General features: G+C 35.4%; 1 protein-coding gene and 1 long non-coding RNA gene across 4 annotated transcripts in view; one reads left to right on the plus strand and one right to left on the minus strand.

Annotated features, from left to right (window-relative positions):
- LOC145934865 (uncharacterized) overlaps positions 1–26,032 on the plus strand; it is a 116,593-nt gene that overhangs the window by 7,952 nt on the left and 82,609 nt on the right. The gene's annotated exons all lie outside the window — the stretch shown is intronic.
- LOC145934864 (uncharacterized) overlaps positions 1–26,032 on the minus strand; it is a 128,466-nt gene that overhangs the window by 6,313 nt on the left and 96,121 nt on the right. For 2 of the 3 annotated variants that reach the window (XR_014425120.1, XR_014425119.1), the window contains exons 6-7: positions 18,736–18,792; positions 5,211–5,356 (exon numbers count right to left, since the gene is read on the minus strand). Coding sequence is in view for 1 of the 3 variants with exons in the window: in XM_083035682.1 (XP_082891808.1) it covers positions 18,736–18,792 (57 nt within the window). In the remaining 2 variants the exon portion in view is untranslated. The remainder of the gene's footprint in view (positions 1–5,210; positions 5,357–18,735; positions 18,793–26,032) is intronic. The other variant, XM_083035682.1, reaches the window with a different exon arrangement.

The following is a 26,032-nucleotide window of genomic DNA, read 5'->3' on the forward strand; positions in this document are numbered from 1 at the left end:
AAAAAGTATCGGATAAAAATTATCGGAGCACTGTTTCGTTAGCTTTATTTATTTATTTATTCGTTAGCTGCGAAACAATCTATAGATTTATTTGATAATAATTTGTATAAGCTATATAAAATATATAAAAGTTAATTAAAAAAATAAATAAATGATGAACATGCGCGATTTAAAAAATAAAAAGAGAACATTATCCTCCTATCTCTGTTAAGATGAGTTATTGCATCCTTCATTTATCGGGATCATCTTGATCCTTGATAGGTAGTTACGTTACCAAAATTTAACCACGGTGCACGGTTGACGATTAAGCATCTGTACTCGAGCTCCAGCAGCTCTCGTAGCTTAATAACACGTACCGACATAACCGATCATTAATTCGCGGCGAGGTATGTGTGCGCTCGCGGAAACGATCGTGGAGGCTGCTGGTGTTCCGATGGCTCATGATTAATAGGAGCCTAGCGAGAGATTGGCTCTTAATGACTCGACAACGAAAAGACCGCCGTGCCGTGCCGGCGGCCATTAAACGCGTTTTTAGTCACGCCGGCTTGATTTCTACTTGAGCTAATGGGCTTTTCATCGGTTTCGGGTAATCCGAAGGGGATTCCGATTGCCTGTCATTGTATGTATATTCTGAAAGTGGCGAACACGCGCTGCTACCTGATCCGGAGCCACGTTGAGCCACGTGCACAGATGACAGATGACAGATGACAGAAAAGAGAATATATTTATTTATTAAAGGAAATTAAATACCTCTAATTTAATGTACCTCTTATATCAGCTATGATAAGCTCTATGATAAGCATAAGTATTCTAAAATAGCTTAAAATATATTTAGATTCCGTATCTTTTTTTAATTTTATTTGACACACAGAAAAAGAACGAATGAATATTTCTCTCTCTTTAAATATTTAAAAAAATATGTATATGATTATATTTAGAAGAAGGTTTCTAGACACAAGGCGGGTCGATAAATCTTATATGAGAAAAGTATAATACTCCATTCTACAGTAAATTATTCAATTCTTTTCCTTTCTCTTTCTCATCTCTTCCGTTCCATTTCTATCTTCGATCATCTGTCATATCGAAAATCGAGAAAATCAAATTTTCATCCCCGTTCTTCGCTTTCTCCGGAGCGAGAGTATATTGTCGATAATTTATAACGCGTTTATACGAGGGAACGTTCCGAATAATGTTATATAGACGAACATATATACACGCGAACGTGCGCTGATCCCGCGATATGCGAGCAATATCCTAACCCGTCAACACGTCTTCGGCGGTCGAAGAGTCGGAGTGCAAATTACTGCCAGATACTAATATCGAGCATCCCGCGGATTCGGGAAAGCCGGCGCGGATGATATAGTGCGGCGGCGGCGTTTCCCATCGCGGAGGCTGTGTGCCCCGGAGCGGCGGACTCGTGTCGTCGTGTCATCGATAATTGATGTATGCGCGAACTAACGGCTGTAATTACAGCGCCTCGCCGCATCGCGCGGTCCGATGATGCCCGCCGCGCGCGCGGAATCTCGCGCGCCTCTCGTCTCCTCTTGGATACGGCAGGGCCGGAAGCGACGCGTATAACTTGCGGCCGAAAATCCCCCGCTAGGTGCGTACCGCACATACTCTCTCTTTTTCTCTCTTTCGGTTGTTTTATCACCCGGGGAAAAAAAAAGGAATAGACGTTTCCATCTACGTCCATTAAAAATGGATCGGTCACTTTGAAATATGGATCGGAGGATTAACATTGTCGAGAGAGGTAACGTGAGAGCAAACTCGACTATTTCTGAAATACGCAGTTCATGTTTTGAATCAAGCGTCCATTTCGTCGAACGAAAAACTTTTCGACTGTGTCTATATTTCTTTATCATTCGGCGAGATTCAAATGTTTCAAATTTTCCTGACGTTGCCTCTCTCAACTTCTATCTGCGAGTTCATTTCAGCAAAGCATTAATTGCTGACAAAAAAAATATACACTGAGAGAATTTTCTTTTAGAATTTACCTTGAAAATCATGGTAATCGTGGGACAATATGGTATGGAAAGAATTTTATGAGAATTTCTCTGATTAATATTTATCACAATAAAAATAATAATATCTATCATAATAAAATATAAAACATGTTTGATTAATTTTACTAAACTGCATAGTATAGTAATAGATATTATTTTTATTGTGATAAATATTAATCCAAGAAATTCTCATAAAATTCTTTCCATACCAGGAAAGTCCCACGATTACCATGATTTTCAGAGGGTAAATTCTAAGAGAAAATTCTCTCTGTGTACAGTTTACAAATTAAAGTAACCGTATTTTGAATGAAGATCTTTTCACTCTCTAATATATAAAATTTTTGATCATAATGGGAGAGATCCCTGCCTCAAGTTTGCATCAGGCCCCGCGATTTTCCAGGCCGGCTCTGCTTCGGCGCTGAGATTTCCCGAAGAAACTAATGACTCTCATCGGCCGTGACGGTCTGACCGCGCAGTAATTAATCGCGACGGGGCCCGAGGGCCCGAGGATTGACTCTCTCTCTCGTGGTCCCTTCACCTTTCTTCTCTTCCTCCCTTCTACCCGCTTCAATCTTCTACTTTATTCTCGCCGAGAATTATGCAAGCCGACCGTTTATTAGCATGCTAACGACCGCGCATTAAAATACTTTATTTGCGGGACAGTGATTGAGTGTTCTCGTATGGTGCCGAGTAGAAGGAGAAGGAGAGGAGAAAAAAAAAGCCGGGGAAATTGCGGCGAGACCTTTTTTCGAGCTTTTTGAATTATGTAAGTGCCCCGGACTAATTACTCCGCCGTCCGTGTGCGCTTCGACTCGTTCGTTGTTTCGTATTCGACGCTTGAACGAGGTAGACGTGGTTGATTTGTGTTTTTTTTTACATTCTCTCTCTCTCTCACACTTTTTTTATTTTGCCGACCGTGATTGTATTTGCCCGCCGGTACAGATTGCCCGGCTTGTTGCAATCGTTCATCGCAAGCTTTTTGAGAGAGAGAAAGAGTGATCCTTTTTTGCGTAATGCGAAATGAATACAGTCACGAAGCGTCAAAATAATTCAGGTAGAGAGAGAGAGAGAAAAAGAAAAAGAGAGAGAAATACTATCATAATAAATTCAATGATAATTGAATGGCTTCTTTGAACAGAATATATGGATAGATGAAAGAGTAGAATTTTTAATGAAAGATTTTAAACGAAATTATTTTTAAAAATTTTTACTTATTTTTATGCAACGAAAAATTCTATGTCAAACTGACTTCTAAGCTGATATCAAAAGGAGATGTGGGTCAAAATAATTTTCCTTACTTCTTGCGTATGAAGGAAAATCCACGTCAAAACTGGGAGAGAGAGAGTACTTGTGAAGTTTTCTCTAACGAAGCAGAAGCAAACTAAAGAAGAAGATACGTAGCACTTTGTGCCATAAGAACAATACACACAACGTAGTGAATAAGAGAAGACTTTATCTGCTTAATATACAAGCGTTAAATTTTAAAATTATGCTACTAATAAATTGACGAATTAATTAAATAGATAATAATACTGATAATAATAAAAATATATTGATACACTAATAATAATATAAATAAAATTGCGTTAGAGACAGTCAAGACATTTAATCCAAAAGATCCTTACGAGATCTATTTCTGTATGCAACTACTAATAGCGGATATAAATTCTTCATTTTTTAATCCACTTCTCTCTCTCTCTCTCATAATATTATATCATAATTAATATATATACTGCTGTGCTACTTATACCGCCATGAGTAGCGCATCAGTGAAAGCATCGTTAAGCACTTGAAAATTTAATATTACGAGTGGCCAGTGGGAGGGTTTGCCGTCTCTGCTAGACATTGACTGCATCATCGTTGTCGCTTCGGAGATGAAAATGAACGCATCGCGGAAACGCGTAATGATCGTAAATCGCGCGTTCCAAGTGGACCAGACGTGGTTCGAGATATGGCGAGCACCAGCGACAGAATAAAATTCGAAAGAGAGCACGCGGCCTATAATAAGATTACGGGAGGCCGAGAGCGATGGCGACTAACGAGGCTATCGTCACACTGCGAAACCAGATGTCGGCCGCCTAGGACGTGTGTCTTTTCGGTGGCCCCTCGGCTCCGGAGGCCATGTGCTATTCCTCTCCGCCCAGTCCACGATATTTATGGGAATGAATCTCTCGGCGCGGATCAAAAGTACGTCTGCGGGTGTAGGACACGATTAGGCGGTTAGTCGGCGTCTTCTTTCCCTTTTTGCTTGGAAAGTTGTTGAAGTCAAATGAGATATCTGTTAGACTACGCTTAGACTTAGTGAGAACAAGAAATCATTCTGATGAATCTAGAAAACATTTTTCAACGCTTTGAAAAGTTAATCGAATTATAGCTTTATTAAGAGTTTTTTCTATCACTTTGATAGCGAATAAATAAATAATTCTATGAATATTGTCATAAAGATTATGATTTAATTTTTATTTTCTCAATATTTCTTGATTCAATTTTCTAACGTACATTATTCGACGATTGAGATCAATAAACTTTTTATTCCAATATTCAATAATGCTTGAAATTAATTTACTATGACTAATAATATTTTTTATTATCATTGACAAGTCGAGAACACAAAACCTCGAAAAATTATATAAGGGCGAGCAACAGCATCACGCTGAATCAATTGTAATAGCCTGAAAGCGTCTTCAGAAGAGAAATTTTCTTCTTATACGTACAGAAGATCGTATCTGCGACGATTTATTACGTCGGATTTTAATCTTAACATTATTCACGATTCTCAACATTTATACGCCTAGATCGTATCTGTATTATTTCTTCACGCCGAGTTTAAATTAGAACGCAGCATCCTTCCGCACAATTTGTCTCACTAGTAAAGGGCGCGTGCGACGTTTCAATAGAGCTTATTAACTCGGCGTGTAATTATGCCGTGGACCTTATTATCCTCTCGGTCGGGCAGCTAGCGTACAGCCCGGGATTTATGCGCGAGATATCGATATACGAATAATTCTGTAGACGACGAACGCGAGGTGAATATACCGCGATGACGGGAAAGAGACGTATTATAATACGAATATATTCCGATACGTCTCTCTTTCTCTCTCTCCGTGTTGCGAATAGCTCGGGGATGTGTATTATGTGGAAATTCAGACTACAGGCATCTCTCCCGGATTTATTGCGGTTTGCGGTGGCTGACAATATACTTACATTTGTCGGTGGATTCCAGTACGATTCCAGCTCGTGTGCGATTGCTCGTGCGCGTTGGCCATATTACCGTTCATATTTCTACGTGGATATGCATTTACGTCGCGCCGATATATTTCGGGTACAATCTCCAAAACGGCGCGACGCTTCTGAAAAATTTTCGAATCGCGAAAATTAATGCCCTCGGTCGTTAATAACGGTCGATGCGACTGCTGTCTGGGGTATCGATAATGGATATTATGAAAAGAAGATGCAAACGACGCTCTCTTTCATTAATGCGATGATGCATTATCGAGGAGGATGCAGGGGCGTGTTATTAATATGCAGTCAATTTTGATGTAATAGATGATTGGTCATTTTCGCGTTTCAAAAGTGTGTAACAAGCATAACTATGCATTTCCATATACTATGTTTATGCGGATTATAAAAGAATAACTAATCTATATGTAACACGTATAATCGATATTTTAATTATAATTAAACAAGATCTTTTATATTTCATATTTTATATTTCAATAATTATAGATATGGTGTTATACATATTAAACAAATTGTCGATTATCTCGAAATAAATATAGAAAATTATTTAATATTGGAGAGAAGGGAAATTATAGAAAAATATTATATTAAATACTTAAATATTATTTCTTTTTTAAGAATTTAAGAATGTTATTTCAAAGGTATTGTGTGTCTTAATTATTAAAATATTTTATCTTAAATTATATATTTTAAATATTAAAATTGAGAAGAATCTTATAAATTTACAAAATTAAGAGAAAATTGGCTCTTTACTTTCATTGAAGAATCTAAATCTGTGCAGATATTTTGGGCAACAAGGAAACAAGCGCTCCGATATAAGCAGCCCTTGCGAATTGTAAACGTTCCATCCTAAAATTACACGTCACCTATATACACAAGGTGTTCCAAATTCCTCAAATTCCTCGTAATTTATTTGCATTGAACGACACCCAAGAAAACTCTGCCATTTATATTAAGAATCCTTAATTTTACTGTCTTATAATTCACACAAATTAATTTACTAGATTAAGTTATTGAATTTTGAAAGATATATAATTACTTCATTATAACTCGAATGCTGAATCTGCGCGCACAAGAATTCGTTTATTCTTAATGAGTTCATTCAACTCGACAATTATCAACATCATAATTTTTCAATCAAGAGAGAGAAGAATAGATTGCAAATTGCCCCAAGAATCTGTCATTAAAATTAAGGTCTCGTATTTCCGACCATCCTGTAAGAAGAACGACGTGATCTTTGATCACCGGGACTCTTCTCGAAGGGAATGAGCGTCGCGTTGCATTGCTCGTCGAGGTTACGCTATACGAGGATGCAATTAGTCGGCTGGCATTAGCATCAGATCCATCTCGCAGAGTCGAGAGAGAGGGGGAGAAGGAAGAGGATGGACCGATGGGGAACGGCTGGCACTAATTCACCTCTTCGCGCAGGATCCGAATTCTAGGCTGGCTTATATACACGAGGGAAACACGAATATGGCACGTTCCGTCCCTATCGAAGGGGAGCGGGGGCGTAGCTTGCTACTAATGTTGTTATTGAATTATTTCGAGACTTAGTTTTACGTGTGAGGGATCAAACCCCGGCTTAGTCCCCGCGGATGAAGAACCCGCCTTCTGTCTATCTCTCTCTTCCTCTCGATGGATTCCTAACTAGTACTAACTACCGTTCTCCGTCCTATAAGCTCGAGAGCTCGGTGCCGAGAGCGAGAGCTCCTGACGTTTCCTCGAGTAGATTAAGACGCGATTTGGATGCTCACTGATATTCTCTCGCTGATATTCTAGGGAAGGGTCGCGCGCGATCCGCGATTCCGTGATCCATTATACACTGGATCGTAGGGTGGCTAGGGGAGATGCGGAAGGGAATAACTCGACAACAAGCGAAACGGTGAGGCGGGGCTGTCAATCTTTCATTGCATCGGATGAACTATATATAACGTAAAATGCTATATAATATTGAATATGTAATTACAAAAAAAATATATTTATAATTATTAATTAATAAACTCTCCTCAGCCTCTACTATCTCTGCTCTTTTATCACTGCTTTTGCATGCTTATTTAACAATCTAACGCTCGTAAAAACATGAGGTGCACATCAGATAAGAGTAATAAAAAAAATTTTGTTTCTTAATAATAATTTTATAAGGAATTTATTTTACGAACATAATTATTGACGAAGCGCGTCTCGTCTTTTTCTCAGCGTGTCTCGTAGGGATAAATCGAAATAGAAATTAGTAAAATTTGATCTTCACACTCTTCAATCGTCGATAAAAGCAATAGAATAATTATGTTAAAAAAATCTTCGTCAATTAAAATTATTAAAGTTATTTTGCATTGAGTAGGAGATATTATAATGCACACACATAAAAATGTTTATTTTAATCTTACGAATGATTCGAAATAAATACCAATAGATACTGGATCATGTTTTTAAAAGAAAATTTATATATTAATTCATATACATTTTTTTTATTTAATCATGTTTCTAATAATTTTCCATGTAAAATGTATGAAATATGCGCTGCTTACTATCGTTAATAACTAATCATTTTTAAAATAAAAGTTAATGTTCCTTCTCGCTCGGTTATACTCCTGCTGGGAATTCCCGGATATTGTTATTAGTTTCCGGTCTCGAAAAGTCTCCATCCATTCCCCGTTTCCCTTCTCTCTCTCTCCTCCCCTTTTCGCTCCACGAATTTCTTCACTGCTTGTACATTTTTCAACACGTTTCCCTCTTTCTTCTCAACACTTTCCTCGCTCCTCGTTTTGATTCCAACTCTTTTACGTGGGGCGGCTGGCTCGCTCGCTCTCCGGGGACATCAAAGAAGGGCGGGCGACAATGTCCTAATCGTGACCCGATCTCATGGAGAAAGTCGAGCCCTCGTAAAGATCCCGTTCACGATTGCGATATCCGATATATGTCGCAGTTTCCTCTCTCTATTCGCCAACCTCTCAAACTCTCACGTGTCTCGATTGTGTGATTGTCGCTAATGCGTTCATATCAACCATCGCCAAGATGGTTCTCCTTCCTCTCTCTTTACGCAGATTGACTTTATATCATTATTACTTTTGCTACATTTCCCGCTATCAAATGATTGAAGCAAAGAATTGTGATTTAACTTTTTGATTATATTTTCGATTAAAATAATTGTACGAAATATTAAGCCGGGTACTCACTATGGCCTGCAACGTGCAATGCAACGGTTGCTGTAACCTAAAGAGTATTGTTAAACTCGAGTTTAAGACGTACTCATTAGGTTACAGTAACCGTTGCGTTGCACGTTGCAGGCCATAGTGAGTACCCGGCTTTAGAGGGAATTATATAATGCGCGTGTTATATAATGGCGGTGTGCTATTAACGGATGCTTTACATTTTCGAGACCGGAAATTAATAACAATATCCGAGGAGAGAGATTTCCAACAGGAGAGAGTATAACGAGAAAGGACATTAACTCTTATTTTAAAAAAAGTTATTAATGACACAATAAAGCACAGCATTCCATACAGTGTTTACATAGAAAAATATATTAAATTGATATATAAAATTGACAAATAAAAAATATATATGTGTGTATATATGTAATTTGTATATTATTATAAATTAAAGTTAATATAATATTTTTAAAATTATTATTTATTGATATTAAGTTCATGTCATTTATGTTAAGATTAAAATGATTATTTTTAAGTGTATGTATATCCTTCTCAATGTGATAATTTTAATAAATTTGAAAATATTTTCGGATATTTCCGAATACGATTATCTTGTTGACGATTGAAAGATATGAAGCTCAGGTTTCGCTAGTTTCCATATCGATTCGTCCTTGTAAGAGATGCTGAGAAGCAGACGAAAAAGACATCGTAAACTTACACTAGGACCAAGGATATAATGCTCAAGACGAGTCGAGCAATATAATAAAACATTCTAGATATATAAATATATCTGCTTAAGACGCGAGGGTCAGAGAGTTTGAGATATTAGAAACACGTGTCCCGGATGAGACGACGCTTTTTTGGAGCGCGATGAACGCTCGGATGATGCCGCTTAACTATCTTGAGAGGGAGGGGAAGGGAGATATTATATACATATGTATATATATTCATATATATATAGCTTCTACGCTGTCAAAATATTAAACGATTTCTTTTGCAATGTGTAAGAATATTGAATAACTGAGACATTATTCATCAAGATTAAAAGATTAAAACAACCATGTTACAAATACAAAATAAAAATGGATAGTTTTAATAGTTTTAATATAGCTGACATAGATAAAAAGTACTATCGAAAGATTGTATTTCCAAATCTTTTTTTATAAAAAATTGATTTTATTTGTTCACATTTGCATTTGTATTTTGATTACTTCTTTTGCAATTTTCCAGAGAGAGAGAGAGAAACGTCAGGAAACAATTATTTATATATCTTTGTTTATAAATTATAAATTAAGGCAAATTTATTAATTTTTTTATTTATATGTATAAATGGGAAAAAGAGAGGAGAGATTTCTTTGATGCAATATAGTGTATTTGTTACAATTATTAACATCAGCAACGACATAGATAAATGTTAAAAAATTTGAGAATTTTTCAAATTACAGTAAAAAAATGGACATTAGGATGTAAAAACTTAACAATTAGTTAATGCACGTTTAAAAGAGCTAAGAGATATACGAAAAAAAAATTCACGCTGTCAGAGAATTAGTTTGTCAACAAGCTTATCTGATTTTTTACTGTACGGAAGTACGTGCAATTTCTCATTTAAAAAATTGTTTTTAAAATGCCTGACTGGATATGCAATTTTATGCGATCCAATAAATCAGAGTGAAAGATTGAATTTAACAATAAGTAGGAACAAACAGAAAGACGAAGAGAAAAACACGTCTGTTCTCCATTGATCTCAGACTGAGATTGATGAAATATAATTAGATTTTATTTATATTTTCAAAGAAATGTAATCTCGCCATTTGACAAAACAGATATGTATAAGTTTCGCTTCAGCGACCTCGATATTAATCTTCGCGCATTAATTAACAGGCTGCAAAATTTAATCGATTTACGGCTCCAAAATAACATTTTCATCTATAAGCGCATTTTGTCGCCACTAAATATTCATTTCAGGCACGTATGCTCTAATGTATTTATCAGGGTATCGTGGGACGGAAACGGGGAAACGGAAAGGGACGGGAAATATGATGGGGTGCTGACCGATTCGCGTCACAATGAACGAAATGAAGGTGACGGCGCGGCTATTAAAATGATGGGATTATGCATATCGCACATGTCACGTTATAGTTATAGGTGCGGGCATTATCGGGGAGGCGTGTGGAGGAGGTCGCGCTTTTAATATACTGAATAAAATTTTCGCGATCGTATCCTCTCTCTGGCGCGCTCACGAGAGACGCTAAAAGGCATAACGGCAAATTGCATTTCGCGATAATGATGCCCCGCTATAATGATGCGCGGAAACTTCTATCGCACGTCTTGCTGCAACGCTCGTCCGATGTTGATAACGGGCACTTGTGCCAACTTTCTCGTGATTAGCGTCTCAAGAAGTGCGGCATAATTGGTTCGAGTAACGAAACGAGGTAACGTGTCACCGTCGCGAAAACAAAACTCAAGCGCAGGTACTTGCTAATTTCATTATTCGAAATTGCGTGAAATGAGTAAGGAAATGAAACTGGTTCCGCGGATGAGCTGTTTTGTATCTATCCGGCGATTGTGTATCCTGAGGATTCTATGCAGGATATCTCTCTTTCTCTCTTTCTCTGTGATAGTGAGGCAAAACTTGCAATATTATATATTCGCGCAATTTCGAGTCCATTTTTTTCAGCGAGAAAATGTAATTGATCTTTTTAATTATAATTTTCATTATTAATATCTCAGATATATATATTTAATTTTTAATATTAGATTACTTTCCTTTGTACTTTTTAAGTGTTACTTTTTTACACTTTTTTTACTTTTCTACATATATATATTTTAAATAAAATAAATTAATTTTTTTTAACTCTAAATGTGATTGTGTAATGTCTTATTGATTTAATATGAAGATGACACTATATGCATAAGTGCTGCTGAAAACTTGAAATCAATTAGCGGTTTGGACATATTGAATGTTCTATGAATTAGGTTTCGGGATATTACATAAAACGATCGTGCAACATTATGGGCATGCGGCTTTGAGAGCTTGATAATTATTACATAGTGAATTTTGACAAAAACAGCAAATTAGAGTTCTATTGCGGAGATATGGCAATTAATATTAATTATCGCGTTATTACAAATCAGCATCGCAATTAATTAATTAATTAATCGTTTTGTGATTAGATTACTTCAAAAGAACTACAGTTGCAGATTGCAGTTATCCACGTCCTTTGTATTTTTTTATATAGTGGGTATCCGCAGACGCGACGGATCGATCTAATCGATTAATACTTTGACAGACGTTTGTAATGCATAAAATTATGTGGGAAATTATGTGTCAAATTATACATATGGCAGCAGAAATATTAGGAGATATATTATTTTTATCAGAAAATTCAACATAACTACAAGGGAATCGCAAAAGAGGATGGTAATATTAAAAGAATAGGTTACAAGTCGTGATCAATAACAAGATATATGCATAATGCATAGAGATTCACGTTGGTTTATTATTGTTCGATATTTCAATTTTTTTATCTACGATTGCGAGATGAACATAAAAATAAAATGCGTTCTTCATAATCAAGGCTTAAATACCACGTAAAAAATTATAAAGATTAAATTATTAGCATAGAGAGAGCCGTTATCATAAATGCTTCGAAGAAAATAAAAGACGTGAAAAAATAATATTTTATGATGCATCGGTTTATTCGTTTATTTATTCGCAAATACATTGAGAATCGAGCCGAATGAATATGTGCAGCCTCGTTCGATTGCAGCTGCGAATTATGGTGTAATACCGGTGCACGTTTCATGCATCCAAAAGTAACTATGACGGATTACGCACGCATGAAAACGAGACTACGGTAATTGCGGGCAAAACGCCATTTCTGCAAATGAGCTCGGAAGCAAGGAATTTGGTATTTCCCCGCCAATTAGACGGGGCGCCGCCCTAAGTGTGCTAAACCGACACCGACGGCGAAAGTTGAGAGCGTCACGCGTCGCGAGAGAGTCGCTTAGACGGAAGGCAAAGTTTGCCGCTTCTCATGAAGTGTTTCGGATACATACATACATCGTCGATCTTACACCTCGGCTGTAATTCCAACTTGCGTGACTGACGTGCGTTTAACTCATTGTGGGAGACGCGACTCATATCTCTATTAAAATTTTCAAAAATGTGTGCAAAAATTCGTTTTTTTATTACCATTTATTTTTTGGATTTATATCTGCCGTTTTCTGCCGGGCAAATCTATATGCCATTAGATTTGGGAAAATGTACATGCGATTAAAATAACATGAAATAAAAAAAAAGAATTTTTTTTTACGAGGAGGAAGTGCACGGGTCAGATGTGTCCTATCCCGAATACGCAAAGAGTTAACACCGCGGCTTTTCATCCCGACGCGACACGGCGAAAGCCGGGGCTGATCACCGTAAAAGCACACGGAAACGCGCTTCGCAAATATTCGCCGGCGAGCTTTTTTTCACAAGCGCAATTCTCGAATTGCATTCGACATTTCCTGCGTGCGCCCGCCGAGTGCACTGGGTGGCCCGGAAACAAGTTTGCGGGAATTGCAGGTATTGCCGCGGACATTGCCAGGCATTTTGAGGTTTTAGCAAATACTTCGTGTCGGAGGAGAGAAGGGGGCGAATGAAACTTGAATATTAAACATTAAATGTTCTCTCATACGAAAACCTTATATACTTTATAAATCATTCGCTCAATGAGCTATTAACCACTCGTGTTATACAAATATTTATTTTATAATGATGGCGTAAGCAGTTCTAGGAACATTATGAATTTCAATCAGATACGAGCATAAACCAGCATGGTCACTTCGGAGAGGCGAAACTAGATTATACATTTTCAAAATATGTAAATGACTCATATTAAGCAAATTTACGTACGAAATTATTAATAGTTCGTTATAAAACTCGAAAACAAATGTGTTTCTTCGTAATTAAAATTTTTTAAACAAGTGTTTAAATATTTTACATATATTTGTACATATTATTTTACATATATTTAAGTCGCGCGATTATATATTCCAGATTGAAAAATAGCTGGAGCTGGAGTAAAGTAAGTTAGCTCGTCCCAAATTTGTTCCAGTCTTTTTAACCGAAATTCTGAGCAATGTCCGAACGTTAAAGTCGTTATAATGACAAAATTGAATTTATCGACGGGTCAAATTATCGCGAACGAACGTGCACAGTTGAAAAATTTGTGTTTCCTTGTTAAAAAAATGCCCGTTAAAATTTTTCTGTTAAATATTTAACACATTCATGTGTTAATTTAACATATTGCTGTTCTGTTAATTAAACTCAATTGTTAAATTATCAGAACAACTGAAAAAAATGTCAAAATAACACACTGTGCATCTATTTTTAATATTACACAATAAATATGTTCCGTATTATTAGTAACAAGATTTATTTGTTAAAATTTACAGAAAAAAAATGTTTATTTTATTTTATAATTTATAATATAAGTGGGGATGATAAAATGTACCCGTGTGGAAAATTGTCTCACGAAACTGAGGCAAATGCTTGTGGCTAGCTATTCTAAACTATATTGAATATCTAGCTAGTATAATATTATTATCACTTGCCAGATTTTTCGATGTATGTCATACTTTAAATGCTTAGTCAGTGATTACATAGTTATTTGGAGTTAATCATGATATTGTATTCAACTACAAAAATTATATAGTTATTAGACAGCTACTAGCTAAATACTAGTCAGTTTTAAGTAAAAAAAAATCATGTTTCTCATAATACATATCCAATTTCTACCTATATATTATCTAGTTATTCTGAGTTATAGATGGCGTTATTTAAAACTTATCTAATTATCACCCCATACTTGTCTAGCAAAAAACTTTAATTAAAAATGAAAATCATTTTGTATACTATTTAAACTTTTTATATAAGTAACAAATTTACTGAATGTATCAATTCGAATTTAACGCAGTGAATAACGCGCACAGATCATAATGTGAAGATTCCAGGATCGAATCTTCGAAGGTACCGAGATTTTTCAGCGATTGCAAAGGTAAAGTAAAAAAATATAATATCAATATATTAATAATTAACCACAAGCATTACAATTCGATATGATTATTAGCTAATATAACTAGACAGTTGTAGGATACTGATGATTTTTATTTTCCACACGGGTAAAATTAACCATTTTTTTTAGTTAATTTTTACATTAAAATTATATTAATTTTACATAAAATTTATTTCAAATTAATTGGAGTTTGCATTTATTTTGTGTTAAAATATTAACACAGTATTCGTGTCATCATTTAACATATCCGTATTATGTTAAATTAACACAAAAATTTCTGTGGACCGTTTGGGACAGGTGATATCTGTTAAATTTAACAGAAATTTTTCAACTGTGTGGCACTGTTAAGATCGTTATTCCGAGAGTCGATTTTCTCACCTCAAATCAGACACGTTGGTTGCGCCGAAATAGTACGTCGATGAAAATTACACGCGGATATCCTCGCGGTGATATGCGCATAACGAGTACGTGCTTTTCCAGAACTTCTATACGATTACGTTTTTAAACATGATTTTTAAACGATGATATTTTGCTTCAGAGGAACTACGTATTTTTGCGCTGCTCACTTCTCTCGCAGAGTGCGGCACCGTGATGCTGGCTCTTTTGCTATTCTTATCTCTTGTTTCATGCCTTACTAACTTTTTACGGCTTGTCTGTCCCCGGCGAAACCCCGTTAAAATATCACGTTGAAAATAACTCGCTCTCGAATTCACATTTCCCGCTGCGCGGCTGATTTCGCCGGAATATGCATGAGACGGAGGCGTCAGGGGTAAAATGGGAAAAAAAGCGATGATGCGATGAAAAATTTGGCGATTCGTAAAATATTTTTTTTTTTTTTTTCATTGAACCGGCGCGATATGTTAGTTTCAATTGGAATTGCAAGTTCGTAAAGTTTTATTATATAAGCGTTCTTCGTTATATAGCTTCTAAATAAAGAAAAATTATATGCAAAAATTATCAATTATTTATTACAGCGCATTTGCAATAATATATGATAATGGATATGCGAGAGTCTTGCGAGGGGTTGTTCGCGAACGTCTGTTCTGAAGGAATTCATTCGAAACGCGCTTGAAACAAGTTGCACCCGTTACATGGACGATACGCGCGATTTTTGCATGCAAACAACCATGTCCCACGGTTTATTACCAATCGAACTAGCGATTTATCGAGAGAAAAAAAGAGAACTCGTTGTTTACTTTCAACGCGATTCTTTAATGCACTAGCGTGATTACAATTGATGCAACTAGATTACATATACACACATCGAATATTGGTTTTTATATTAACCACTACAATTGTAGATTTTGCAAAATGTTGACCGAGTTTAAAAATAACAAAGGGATTTACAATTTACTAGGAAAATCATGAATGGATAAAAATTGAGATTTTAATGTATTTTGCTAGAGTTACTAAAATAATTTGATTGAAAATTTAATGAAGCAAGCTTAAAAGAGATTGACATAACTGCTACAGATTTATCTAAGAAATCTATCTTATCTTTGTCTTCTTATTAAATAATTATTAAATTATTATTATATATTTAATCTTATCTTTCTCTCCTAAATATAGTATAGCTATTATAATTATTCAAATAAAGGAAAATTATGTTATGTAATTTTAGAGAATTTATATATGAATTGAAATAAAAATATAATTACAATATAAATGAAATTTATAGAATTACAATACAAAGAAGCTTATAATTATAATCTATGTCTTTATTTGTTATTTGTGTGTAATCTATTCATACTCTCAATTTATTTCGTGATATATTCCATATATAGTTCCATATTTGTTCCATGAATATATATTCCATATATTTTATATATTCATGAAACGGTCTTTAGTGGATAATGAAATAAATTGTTAATAGAAAATTCCAATGTTTGTGTGCGCGACGAAAAATGAAAAGCGTGACGTGACAGCCGTAACGTAATAAACGCAATATTCATTTTTGTGCGCGATTGTGATAGAGATTTATAATAGGAATAATATAAAGGCGCGAGCGATTTAAAGTGGGTTAATCCGTTACGAAATCGGTTCCATGCGTCACGAAATTGGCACCCGATACAAGTACACAGGCTCGTAAACATTTGCTCGTCGACAGCCGTGTGATTCTTTACTGCAAATGGTGCTCGGGATTTATAGGAAGGAACAGCGAATCGTTGTTCACATTTAACGATTACAATCCGTGCGACCCGAGTGCATATAAACTATCGATTTTTCCACGATCTCCGGTTGCTATCATATAACGGCTGAATCGGTTCTTTTTTTTTTCTTTTTCATTTTTACTTCTCACATATCTCCAATTTTGCTGGAAGTTGTGAAATGCTCTCTGAGAAAAATATATAGTATATATTATTGATTAAATAAAAATTATCGCAATAAATCGTGCGTTCTTTTGAATTTTCAGATAAATACGATATCAAATTATTACTATATGTTTATTTAATATATTTTATTAATGATGTCATTAAATTTTCACGACTGTATAAGATAATAAGAAATCTATTAACGATGCCAATTTTTGTCTTGCGTCAAGTATTCGACATTTCGGCCTTGTTTATTTCATTTGTTTGCGTAGATTGTATTACAACTATTCGATTTTATTAAAAATTTAAATTTAGATTTAATTTATTACAACTAAAATAACATTTTCACACTATAAATGATATCGCAAATCTCATATGTGATATCTTGCGACTTAATTTTTGAATTTATATATTATAATAATTAAATAATTTTCAACTTGACACAATTAAATTTATATTTTTACCAAAGAACCATACATCTTTAAATTTTCATAATTTTTATGTTAAATTATCAATAGAAGAGATAAATTTAATATCTTGACAATATAAAATGGCATTTTATGCTATATTTGTAAATTCTATTTATTTTCTTTTTTACATATTTCATAATTTAATATTAAATTTACTTCATCACAGTCTCTTCAAATTCAGGATTCAAGAGACTTTACTCTTCGTCCTGGCGCGCGTTCTGTCCAGAAAAAAATAACAGAACGGAAATATTCTTTGTCTATAAAAAGATAAATCTTGCCGTCGAAGCGGAATTATATCGCGGAGAGACGAATTTAATAAAAATCAGTTTTATCGCGTCAACACTGTTCTCGCGAAAAAGGAATTCTCTCTCTCGAGTACACGAGTAACAAATCTAATCTCGGAAGCACCGCAGGACCTCCCTCGCGAATCGAGCGGGCAGATTATTTTAGTCGACGTCACGAAAACGTCGGGGTTTCGTACTGTCCGTTAAAACACTAAGCAAAACGTATACTTCCTCTTCCCCGCTAAAGTACGTATGCGGCATCCGTTTGCATGGACTACCGTTTCGCCTCCATCTCCGTTTCGTTTGCGGGCTCGACGGACGAGCCAAGAGAAAGAGCTGTCTCTCGTTTCGTGGCCGAGCTCCGCTTTCAGCGAGTTTAGGAGAAAAGTATCTAATGTGAGCCGACTCGCGAAGTGCCCGGCGTTTCTCTAGGAGTTTCTTGATTACGGTCCCGACCGTCGTCTTCTTGTTACAGCCAACGTGGCCTGACGCGAATTTTTATGCTAGCTCTTAGGCTTTCAGGAATAGTACAAAACTGTCCATTCTTTTCTCGGGGACAATGATATAAGTGTCAGATAGGGTTATTTTGGCTTTACAAACATAAGTGTACACATCATAATAAAAAAAGAAATTTTTCTCGATGTAGTAAGTAGTTGAAAGCTTCTCTAGTTTATAAATTTTAATTTCAATATACATATATTCTCATTTTTATTTTTTAATATATATTTTTTCATAACTTCTAAAATTTTTAATATAATGCACAATTATTCCTTTAGGAGTAAAAATCAATTTCATGAAAAATGTATAAGATCTACTATTTTTTTACGATATATAATAAAAAATAATATTATTATAAAGTCATTAAAAAAATGATAAGTATTCATTTAAATGTTATCAAAATATTAAAATAATAGTTATTAATTTTAATATGATAAAATTATTACATTGATTTATATTTTACACTTCGTGAACTCGTTGCGTGAATTTTATGAAATTAATTGGTCTGAATTGAAAGAAATGGTTTCTATGATTAAATAATGAATAATGTATAATGTATCTTTCTTGAAATATAGAGATCTTGAGATCGTTTCATTTCGAATCATAAAATGTATAATCATTTTCCGCAAGAAATTAATAATTTCATTATACCAGTAAGCATATCTGAAAGTAATTCCATTATTTTCATATTATGAAATAAAAAAAATTATCACTTACCAAAACAATGCGCAAACTGTCCGGCGTTTCTCAAAGTTTCTTGATTAACATTGTGCTCTGTAACAAAATAAGTATATCCAAGTTATATATATATATTATTACGTGTTGGATTATACATTATAAATTACTGTATTCCGATTTCAAAAGAATAAATCACATGAAATGCCTGCTTTGATAAATAAATGTTGCTTCCGAATCGCACTCATTAATTGTTAATCACTAATTGTGATCATTGCAGGAAATGTGATCGCATTTAATGTGCTCTAATATTTATTAAAACGAAATTTCGAGATAATACGATATTGCTAAATACATATATATAAAATGTGTTAATACTTTAATTTAAATATTTAAATTTAATTCTAACACTAATTTGTAATATTAATTTACTTCTAATATCAGTAACTTGATACCGAATATATCTCGTAATACTAGTCGAGTTAATGATTAGATAAAATTGTTAATGACTGGATAATGACTAGATAATGTAGCTTTTAGTATACTTGTCGCGATCATATTTTGCGAAATAATGCAATGACACGAGGTTCGCACACAATTTTCCCGCTCGATTCTTGTCGCGCGAATGACACAGGCTACCAACGTAAACAATAGCATACGAGCCAAATTTTACAACGCATGACATGTTATAAGTACAAAACACATTTTCGTACATAATATTAAACTTGGCAAATTGAAACTTTTTCTTTCACCATTTCGAAAAATTCAATTCATGGTGACAATAAAATAGTAATAATAAATTCGTAACGCATATTTTATAGTTAATTAAAAATTGTTATTATCAGAATGATAATATATTAAAATATCATATACTACGGTCTTTCAAGCTGATAAAAATTTTACGCCAAATAAAAATTTATCATAATAAATAAATTTAAAAAAAAATTAAAAAATATGACAATTATAATTATTAGGATAACTTTAAGAGTTCTTTGATTCTATCAAATAATCACTAAAATTACGATGGTTACGCCACTGAAAACGGCACACGAGGCGAGCGGAGAGACGTATCGTCCCCGTAGCGACGCACGCGTATAACGAGGCGTGCGTTGTAATTGCGGAACCGCGGACACCCGCGTCAGCAAAGCCCGATGGTGCTTGATTGCCTTCGTTGGTCCGGTCACTCGTGCCCGGGAACAAAGCAGATGGGAATCCTTAACAGTTATTGGCCGGCACACAGATAGAGAGAAAGAGAGAGAGAGAGAGAGAGAGAGAACGAGAAAGAGAGAAAAAGAGGCCTCTAGGTGCGAAACGATTTATCGGTTACATCTGGGGCGGAATCGCATCGTGCGGGAAGCGAGAAGAAGAACGAGCCGGGGGTGGCGTGGACGGATGACCGGCGTGCCGTCGCTTTCAATTAGATAATTGAAACAGGGAGAGAGTCGAGCGAGAGACGCTTGTTCTCGCGATACTGTGCGGTCTGCCAACATTTTACAAAAGCCACACGAGGGGACAGAGAGCCCAAAGAGCAGGGTCGGCCTCGGACATTTGCACACTTTGACACGAGACTGAAATTCGCACATTTTTCTTTTTTTCCCCAGAGATTTTTTTCGACATCGATTTCGAGTCGAAATTGTAGGTGAACTTGAAAAACCCTTATGTTTGTGACAAGAAATAATAGATATTTTTTAATACTAAAGTAGAGTCGTCTCTTTTTCTAAAAGCTTTTAATTAATTTCTTCCTTAAGTTATCTAATTAATTTAGAGATTTTATATATACATAGTCTCTGTTATAATTCTTATGTCATCTCGTATATAAATACGTAGAAAAATATAATACTTGAATATTTAAAGCAAATATAATTAATAAATTTGAATGAATAATTTTAATATTTTTTTAGAAATACTTTTCATCTCTCTTAATGAGAGAAGTTATATTTGATTTCAGTGTAATCTTTAATAATTTAATTAAAACTGACTTATTCATAAAATAATTTATGAACTTACTTTAGATTTTAACCAGATTTTGCAAGCCATATACACTCAACGAAGTATTCTAAGATTTTCTTCATTATTCAAGATTAATGAAAGTCAGAAATTATATAAAAACATTATCGTCTAACTGTGATATATGTATAAATATCTCGGTCGATACGCGCGTACTTTTCACGACTAAGCCGCGGAAATCGTACATTGCGCCAATATTTCAGTCGCGCTTCAATATCCGTCGCAATAATGTTCAGTAACAGTCGGATGAAAAAGTTGCCACATTGCGGTAACACACACGAAACGGATGCCTGCGACTTTGTTTTTCATCGGAAAATCCGGCGACGAAATGAAAAGTCGCCAGGACTGTCTCTCATTATTTCTTCCGGAGTACCGTCGAGAATGATGGGTCAAGGGTTGCGCCAGCCCGAGGTGATCGCAGCGGAATTAGGGATGCACATGTCAGTTCTCGTCGGAGATAAAGTCCTCGATGAGAGAGGGATCAACGGTGCGGGAGCAGGAAGAGAGATACAAGAATCTGATCTGTGATCAGCTGAAAGAGGGAGATAGGAAAGGGAGGGAAAATACTCGCCCTCGTTTGGCCTCCCTTCTCGTGGCCCTTCCGGATATTAAATATTAATCCCGCGAAATTACTGGAGCGCCGGCAATCTTACGTTACCGCGCCGTTTCTCTTTCGTTGCTCGCAATCTACGGGCTCGACGATTCTGTCATCGAACGCGCGGCTGTATAGGATATGCGCCGCCGTTTTCTCTACGACAAAATTTAATCTTGCCAAGAGGAAGGTTGGGTCGCGAAATGCCTCGCTATTTCTTTCCTTGCACTATCTCTTTTTGTTGCATCTTTTACAAATTGTTTCGTAATTTTTATAGGAATATTTAAAGCGGAAATAACATTATTTATAGATTATGCTGATTTATACTACATATCGTGATCTAGTAATTATTAATTTTCTCAAATAAATATGTGGCCATTATATGCAAATAATTCCTCTTAATTAAATTGGTAATGTAATTTCGATGGATTTCTCGGTTATCTCGTTTCTCGTGTAGGCCAAATGTCAGTGCCAATAAGCGCGTACGTAATACGTTCCCCATCATGTCGCGATACATATACAGACTATTACCTTAAGTCAACCAACGATATCGTTATGTCATCAGAGCGTTAACGTCTCTGCGCGTTCAGAATCGGCGAATGTTCCCGTCAATTTCAATCTTCGCTCCACGTCGGTGCTTCCGCGCATATGTTAAAACAACGAAATAAAACTACTCCGAAAGAATAATAATCTCTCTCTTTCTCTCTCTATCTCTTTTTTCTGTCAAATCCAAACGGCGCAGCTTGCGCTCTCGTTTTCGAGAGATTATTTGCGAAAGAAACTTTCCCTGCTACCAGCGTTTTCTTTCTCCTGCCGCGGATGGATGTAGGATTTACGTAACGCAAAGCCATGTAACATTCAACCGACTGTCAGATTTCTCAGTAGTCTGTCTCTAATTAATTTCCGCCGGTGATGAGAGCCTTGCGCGATTCTCGACGCACTCGCTCACACACCCTTGGGGAATTTATCCATCCTTATTATTATCCTGCGCCACGCGGCCAGGGCTGTTATTGCGGCGCGAGGAGATACGCGCGAATGAGAATCCCCGGATGATGGGGTAGGATGTGGTCCACGTAGCGAAGCACGGGGGATAATCGCCCGCGGGAGAGGAGGCTGCGTGCGCGTTGATTGTCTGCGCTCGCATAATCGTTGTACGCGCAAATGGAATATTATTGCACGCGGAAGAGGGAACGGGGGACACGGGATATGCGAACGTGCGTGCGTACACTGGCTTAGAACTGAACAGCCTTACGTCGCGGTAAACTCAGAGACAGAAACTCCATTTCGAGTTAATACGGAATCGAGTTAGTGAGAGATTGTAGCTTGTCAACTGTGTGCGCGGGTTGAATAATTCAAGTTTTCTATGCTAAATGAAAATATTGTTTTCACGACCGCGGGCGCTTCGACGGTATTATTAAAAGACGTAATATTTGACAAGAGCAGGTTGAGATAAAAGGCGTAAGAAGTTTGTTAAAATTAAAATAATATAATTATTATCTCTCTTTTTCATTTCATTTCATATTCTATTAATACATGTGCCTGTTGTATATGCATAATCATTATTAAAGCACTTGATCATTTGAAAGCAAGATTAGATTAGATAAAAATGGAGATAAAAGTCCAACTGTTAAAAAATTCATTCACAAGTTTATAATTTGATAAATATTTAATTCAAAAATTTATATATATATATATATATATATATACACTGTCATAAAAGCTCCTTAGCAATATTTTTAAAATTGCAATTTTAAACTCGCATGCTAATCCATATTGCTAGTTATTCAAAAGATAATATATTTTTGCGTAAATCAGCTCTTCAAGCGCCGAGATTAAATCCAAACATTGCCTTTCGAAAATGAGGATTCTTTTTTCGTATCGTGAATAAATGAACGTATCGATTCATCTTTGCGATGATACTAATGAACGTAAAGCAGAGAAGCGTGTGTAACTCGCGAAAGAATTTTGTTTGCCTTTGATATGTTCCTTCGAGATTTTACATATAAATTGCGTTATTAATGTGAGCATTAATGAACACCTTTGATACTTTCAAATATATAAACCGATATGCGATATGCAAAAACGGGGAATGTAAAAAAATGGAATAAGAAAGATAAATATTCGAGCCTGCACACTTTGTTCTTTACGTTCGTTTGCATAAACTAGTGAGAGTTGAATATAAAGCATTATTTTGACACGAAAAATATACGATATAATCAAATTAACTAATATTTGATTTCAATATTTTTATCTTAATATATAATCTCATAGAATATGAAACGGCAAATTCAAAGAATATGTAACGTGATTTATATACTACGTAGAATATTTTATTTTAATGAGAAAGATAGTTTGATTAAGCTTTCATCTTTTTTAAACGATGAGAGAATCTAAAATAATAAACTGATTATATTTTTAACACGAGTTAATTAATTATCTGTAGTCTTAGACTCGATGATAACGTTTCGTATTTACTTGCCCCCGTTTACTTGATCCCGTTTGTGTTAGTGAAGTTGCGACGTCAGTCTTCGCGAATGGTGAACAATTTCCATCCTTCGAGTTCAATAACTCGTTATCGGCCGCGAGCGGAAATAATTCCGCTCCGAAATCGTCGCGCGTGAGAGAGAAAGAAAGGAAGAGAGAAAGAGAGAGAGAGAGAGAGAGAGAGAGAGAGAAAAAAAGAAAGAGAAAAAAAGAGAGAGAAAGAGAAAGTGAGCTCTGTCCTATTTTTTTTCCCCGAGCTTCGACAAGAAAATCGAGTTTCGGAAAATCGAGTGCTTACAAATTCAGACCTTAACGAACGAAAACTGTCAACAGCAGTCTGCGTTGAAATTATTTTTTCCTCGGCTTCGCGATTTGTTCGCCGATGCACAAATGGATTGACTCTCTGATGCTCAGATTATCGCATATTATATTTTCCAACTGTTATTTTGTTTTCTTTTATCTGACAATTTTTTCTTGGTAAGTTTTATTAACTTCTTTATTAGTCGTATTATTAGAAACAGAATCGATATTTTTTGCTTTCACTCCAATCGCGGTTTAAGTCGCGAACAGAGTTTTGAGCGCAGGTAATCGATATTCTTTAAATAAAAAAATTACAACGTGTGAATTATGAGCACAAATTTTATTCAGATCGATTTCATTTGATAATTGTATATTTTTCCTGATATGTACGATATAAAATATCGATACGCAAAGATTTGGCGTGACTATACTTTTTGCGCGCTTAAAAAATTTAATTAAATATTATTTTATAAACTGTCGAGAAAATATAATTGATTGATATAATTAATTTCGCTAAAAGGTTGATTTATAGAAGAATGGTTACCTTAAAATTTGTGTGTGTATGTGAGCGTGTGTTGTGTGTGTGCGCAATTCGATATATCAGAGTCGGGTATCGACTGCAACGACCGCAAAAATGCGGCGATTAATTTCGCTCGCAATTTATCCTGACCGAGGCTTGAATCTCTGTTCACTTCTCCCGTGCCGTACTCTTTACAGATCGTTAGCATATCTTCCTTCGCTTCAAGGACGGAATATCAAAGTTATACCGGCGCCATCGCCTGGCGAGATAGCCGCCCTTTTCTTTCCTCCCTTTTCGCGCGCGAGCGCTCGCTACCGTAAATTGTGTTCCTACGGCAATTCAGTCGTGAATCTTCCAGTCGAACGGGCCGCTGCCGTTTCCAATTACAGGATGGACTTTGATTCGTTGAGGCTGCCAGACATAAGCGGGGAATCGGGATCAATATTGAGATTCTTTTGAGTCGCGGATACGGCACTCGTTTGAGAGAACGGAGGAGAGAAACTTTAGTGGTAAGCTGGACCAGCCTTCCGGTCGCAAAGCGACAGATCTGGAAGGTAGATCGCAATCCCTAACTAATATAACTCAAAGCGGCATGGCATATGGACCACAAGCCTGTCTTGCGAATATCTGAAAATGCGTGAGTAACTCGCGAATGTATAAAAGCAGTCTAACGCACGCATTCGCGAATGTTTCGAGCAAGTCTGACAAGTCGAAACCGACCGCGAGAATTAAGGTCTGTCTAGAAATGAGTTTACAGTTATACATCTCCGCACGCTGGTGAACTTTCACAAGGTTTCAATCAGCTGAATGAAAATTAAATCAAAACTATCTAATTTGCATCTAGTAGAAACGTGCATAATACGTAAAAAAAATCTTGAAGAAATATTTTTACGCTAAATATATTTCTTTCACACGCCTAATTAGCGATTTTAATTGCGGCATAAAAATGAATGTTCTTCAAACATTAAATTAATTATAAAAGAAAAAAAGTAGATAAGAAAAAAGCGAGATTCTAAAAATTATGTCCTAGAAGGATAATTAATAATTTAAATAATAGAAAACACATATTCCAATTTGATTAAAATAATATATTATTTCACAAGTTTCTTGCCATATATACAAAAAATTGTTTCCTTAAAAAATTAAATTATATTCACATAGTTCGCATTCGAATTGCTAAATTCGATAAAAATGGGTGGGTTTAATATAACTAGCTAAAATATAAAAAACATTTTATTTTATTAATATATTAACATAATATATAAACTTTCTAATATTATTTCATGATTAATATGAAATATGTATGTTATCTTAGAAACTCTAATAACAATTGTAAAAGTATTGAATTTGGGTTGAAATAATTTCGAGGGATAATGCACCTGCTATTGCTTGATGGGTTCGTCATTAAGATGAGTCTGACATAAATAATATCGATA

The sequence above is a fragment of the Prenolepis imparis genome, unplaced genomic scaffold, assembly GCF_030444845.1.
Source record: "Prenolepis imparis isolate NDT839.2.m4 unplaced genomic scaffold, iyPreImpa1.0 SCAF_4, whole genome shotgun sequence".
Lineage (NCBI taxonomy): Eukaryota > Metazoa > Arthropoda > Insecta > Hymenoptera > Formicidae > Prenolepis > Prenolepis imparis.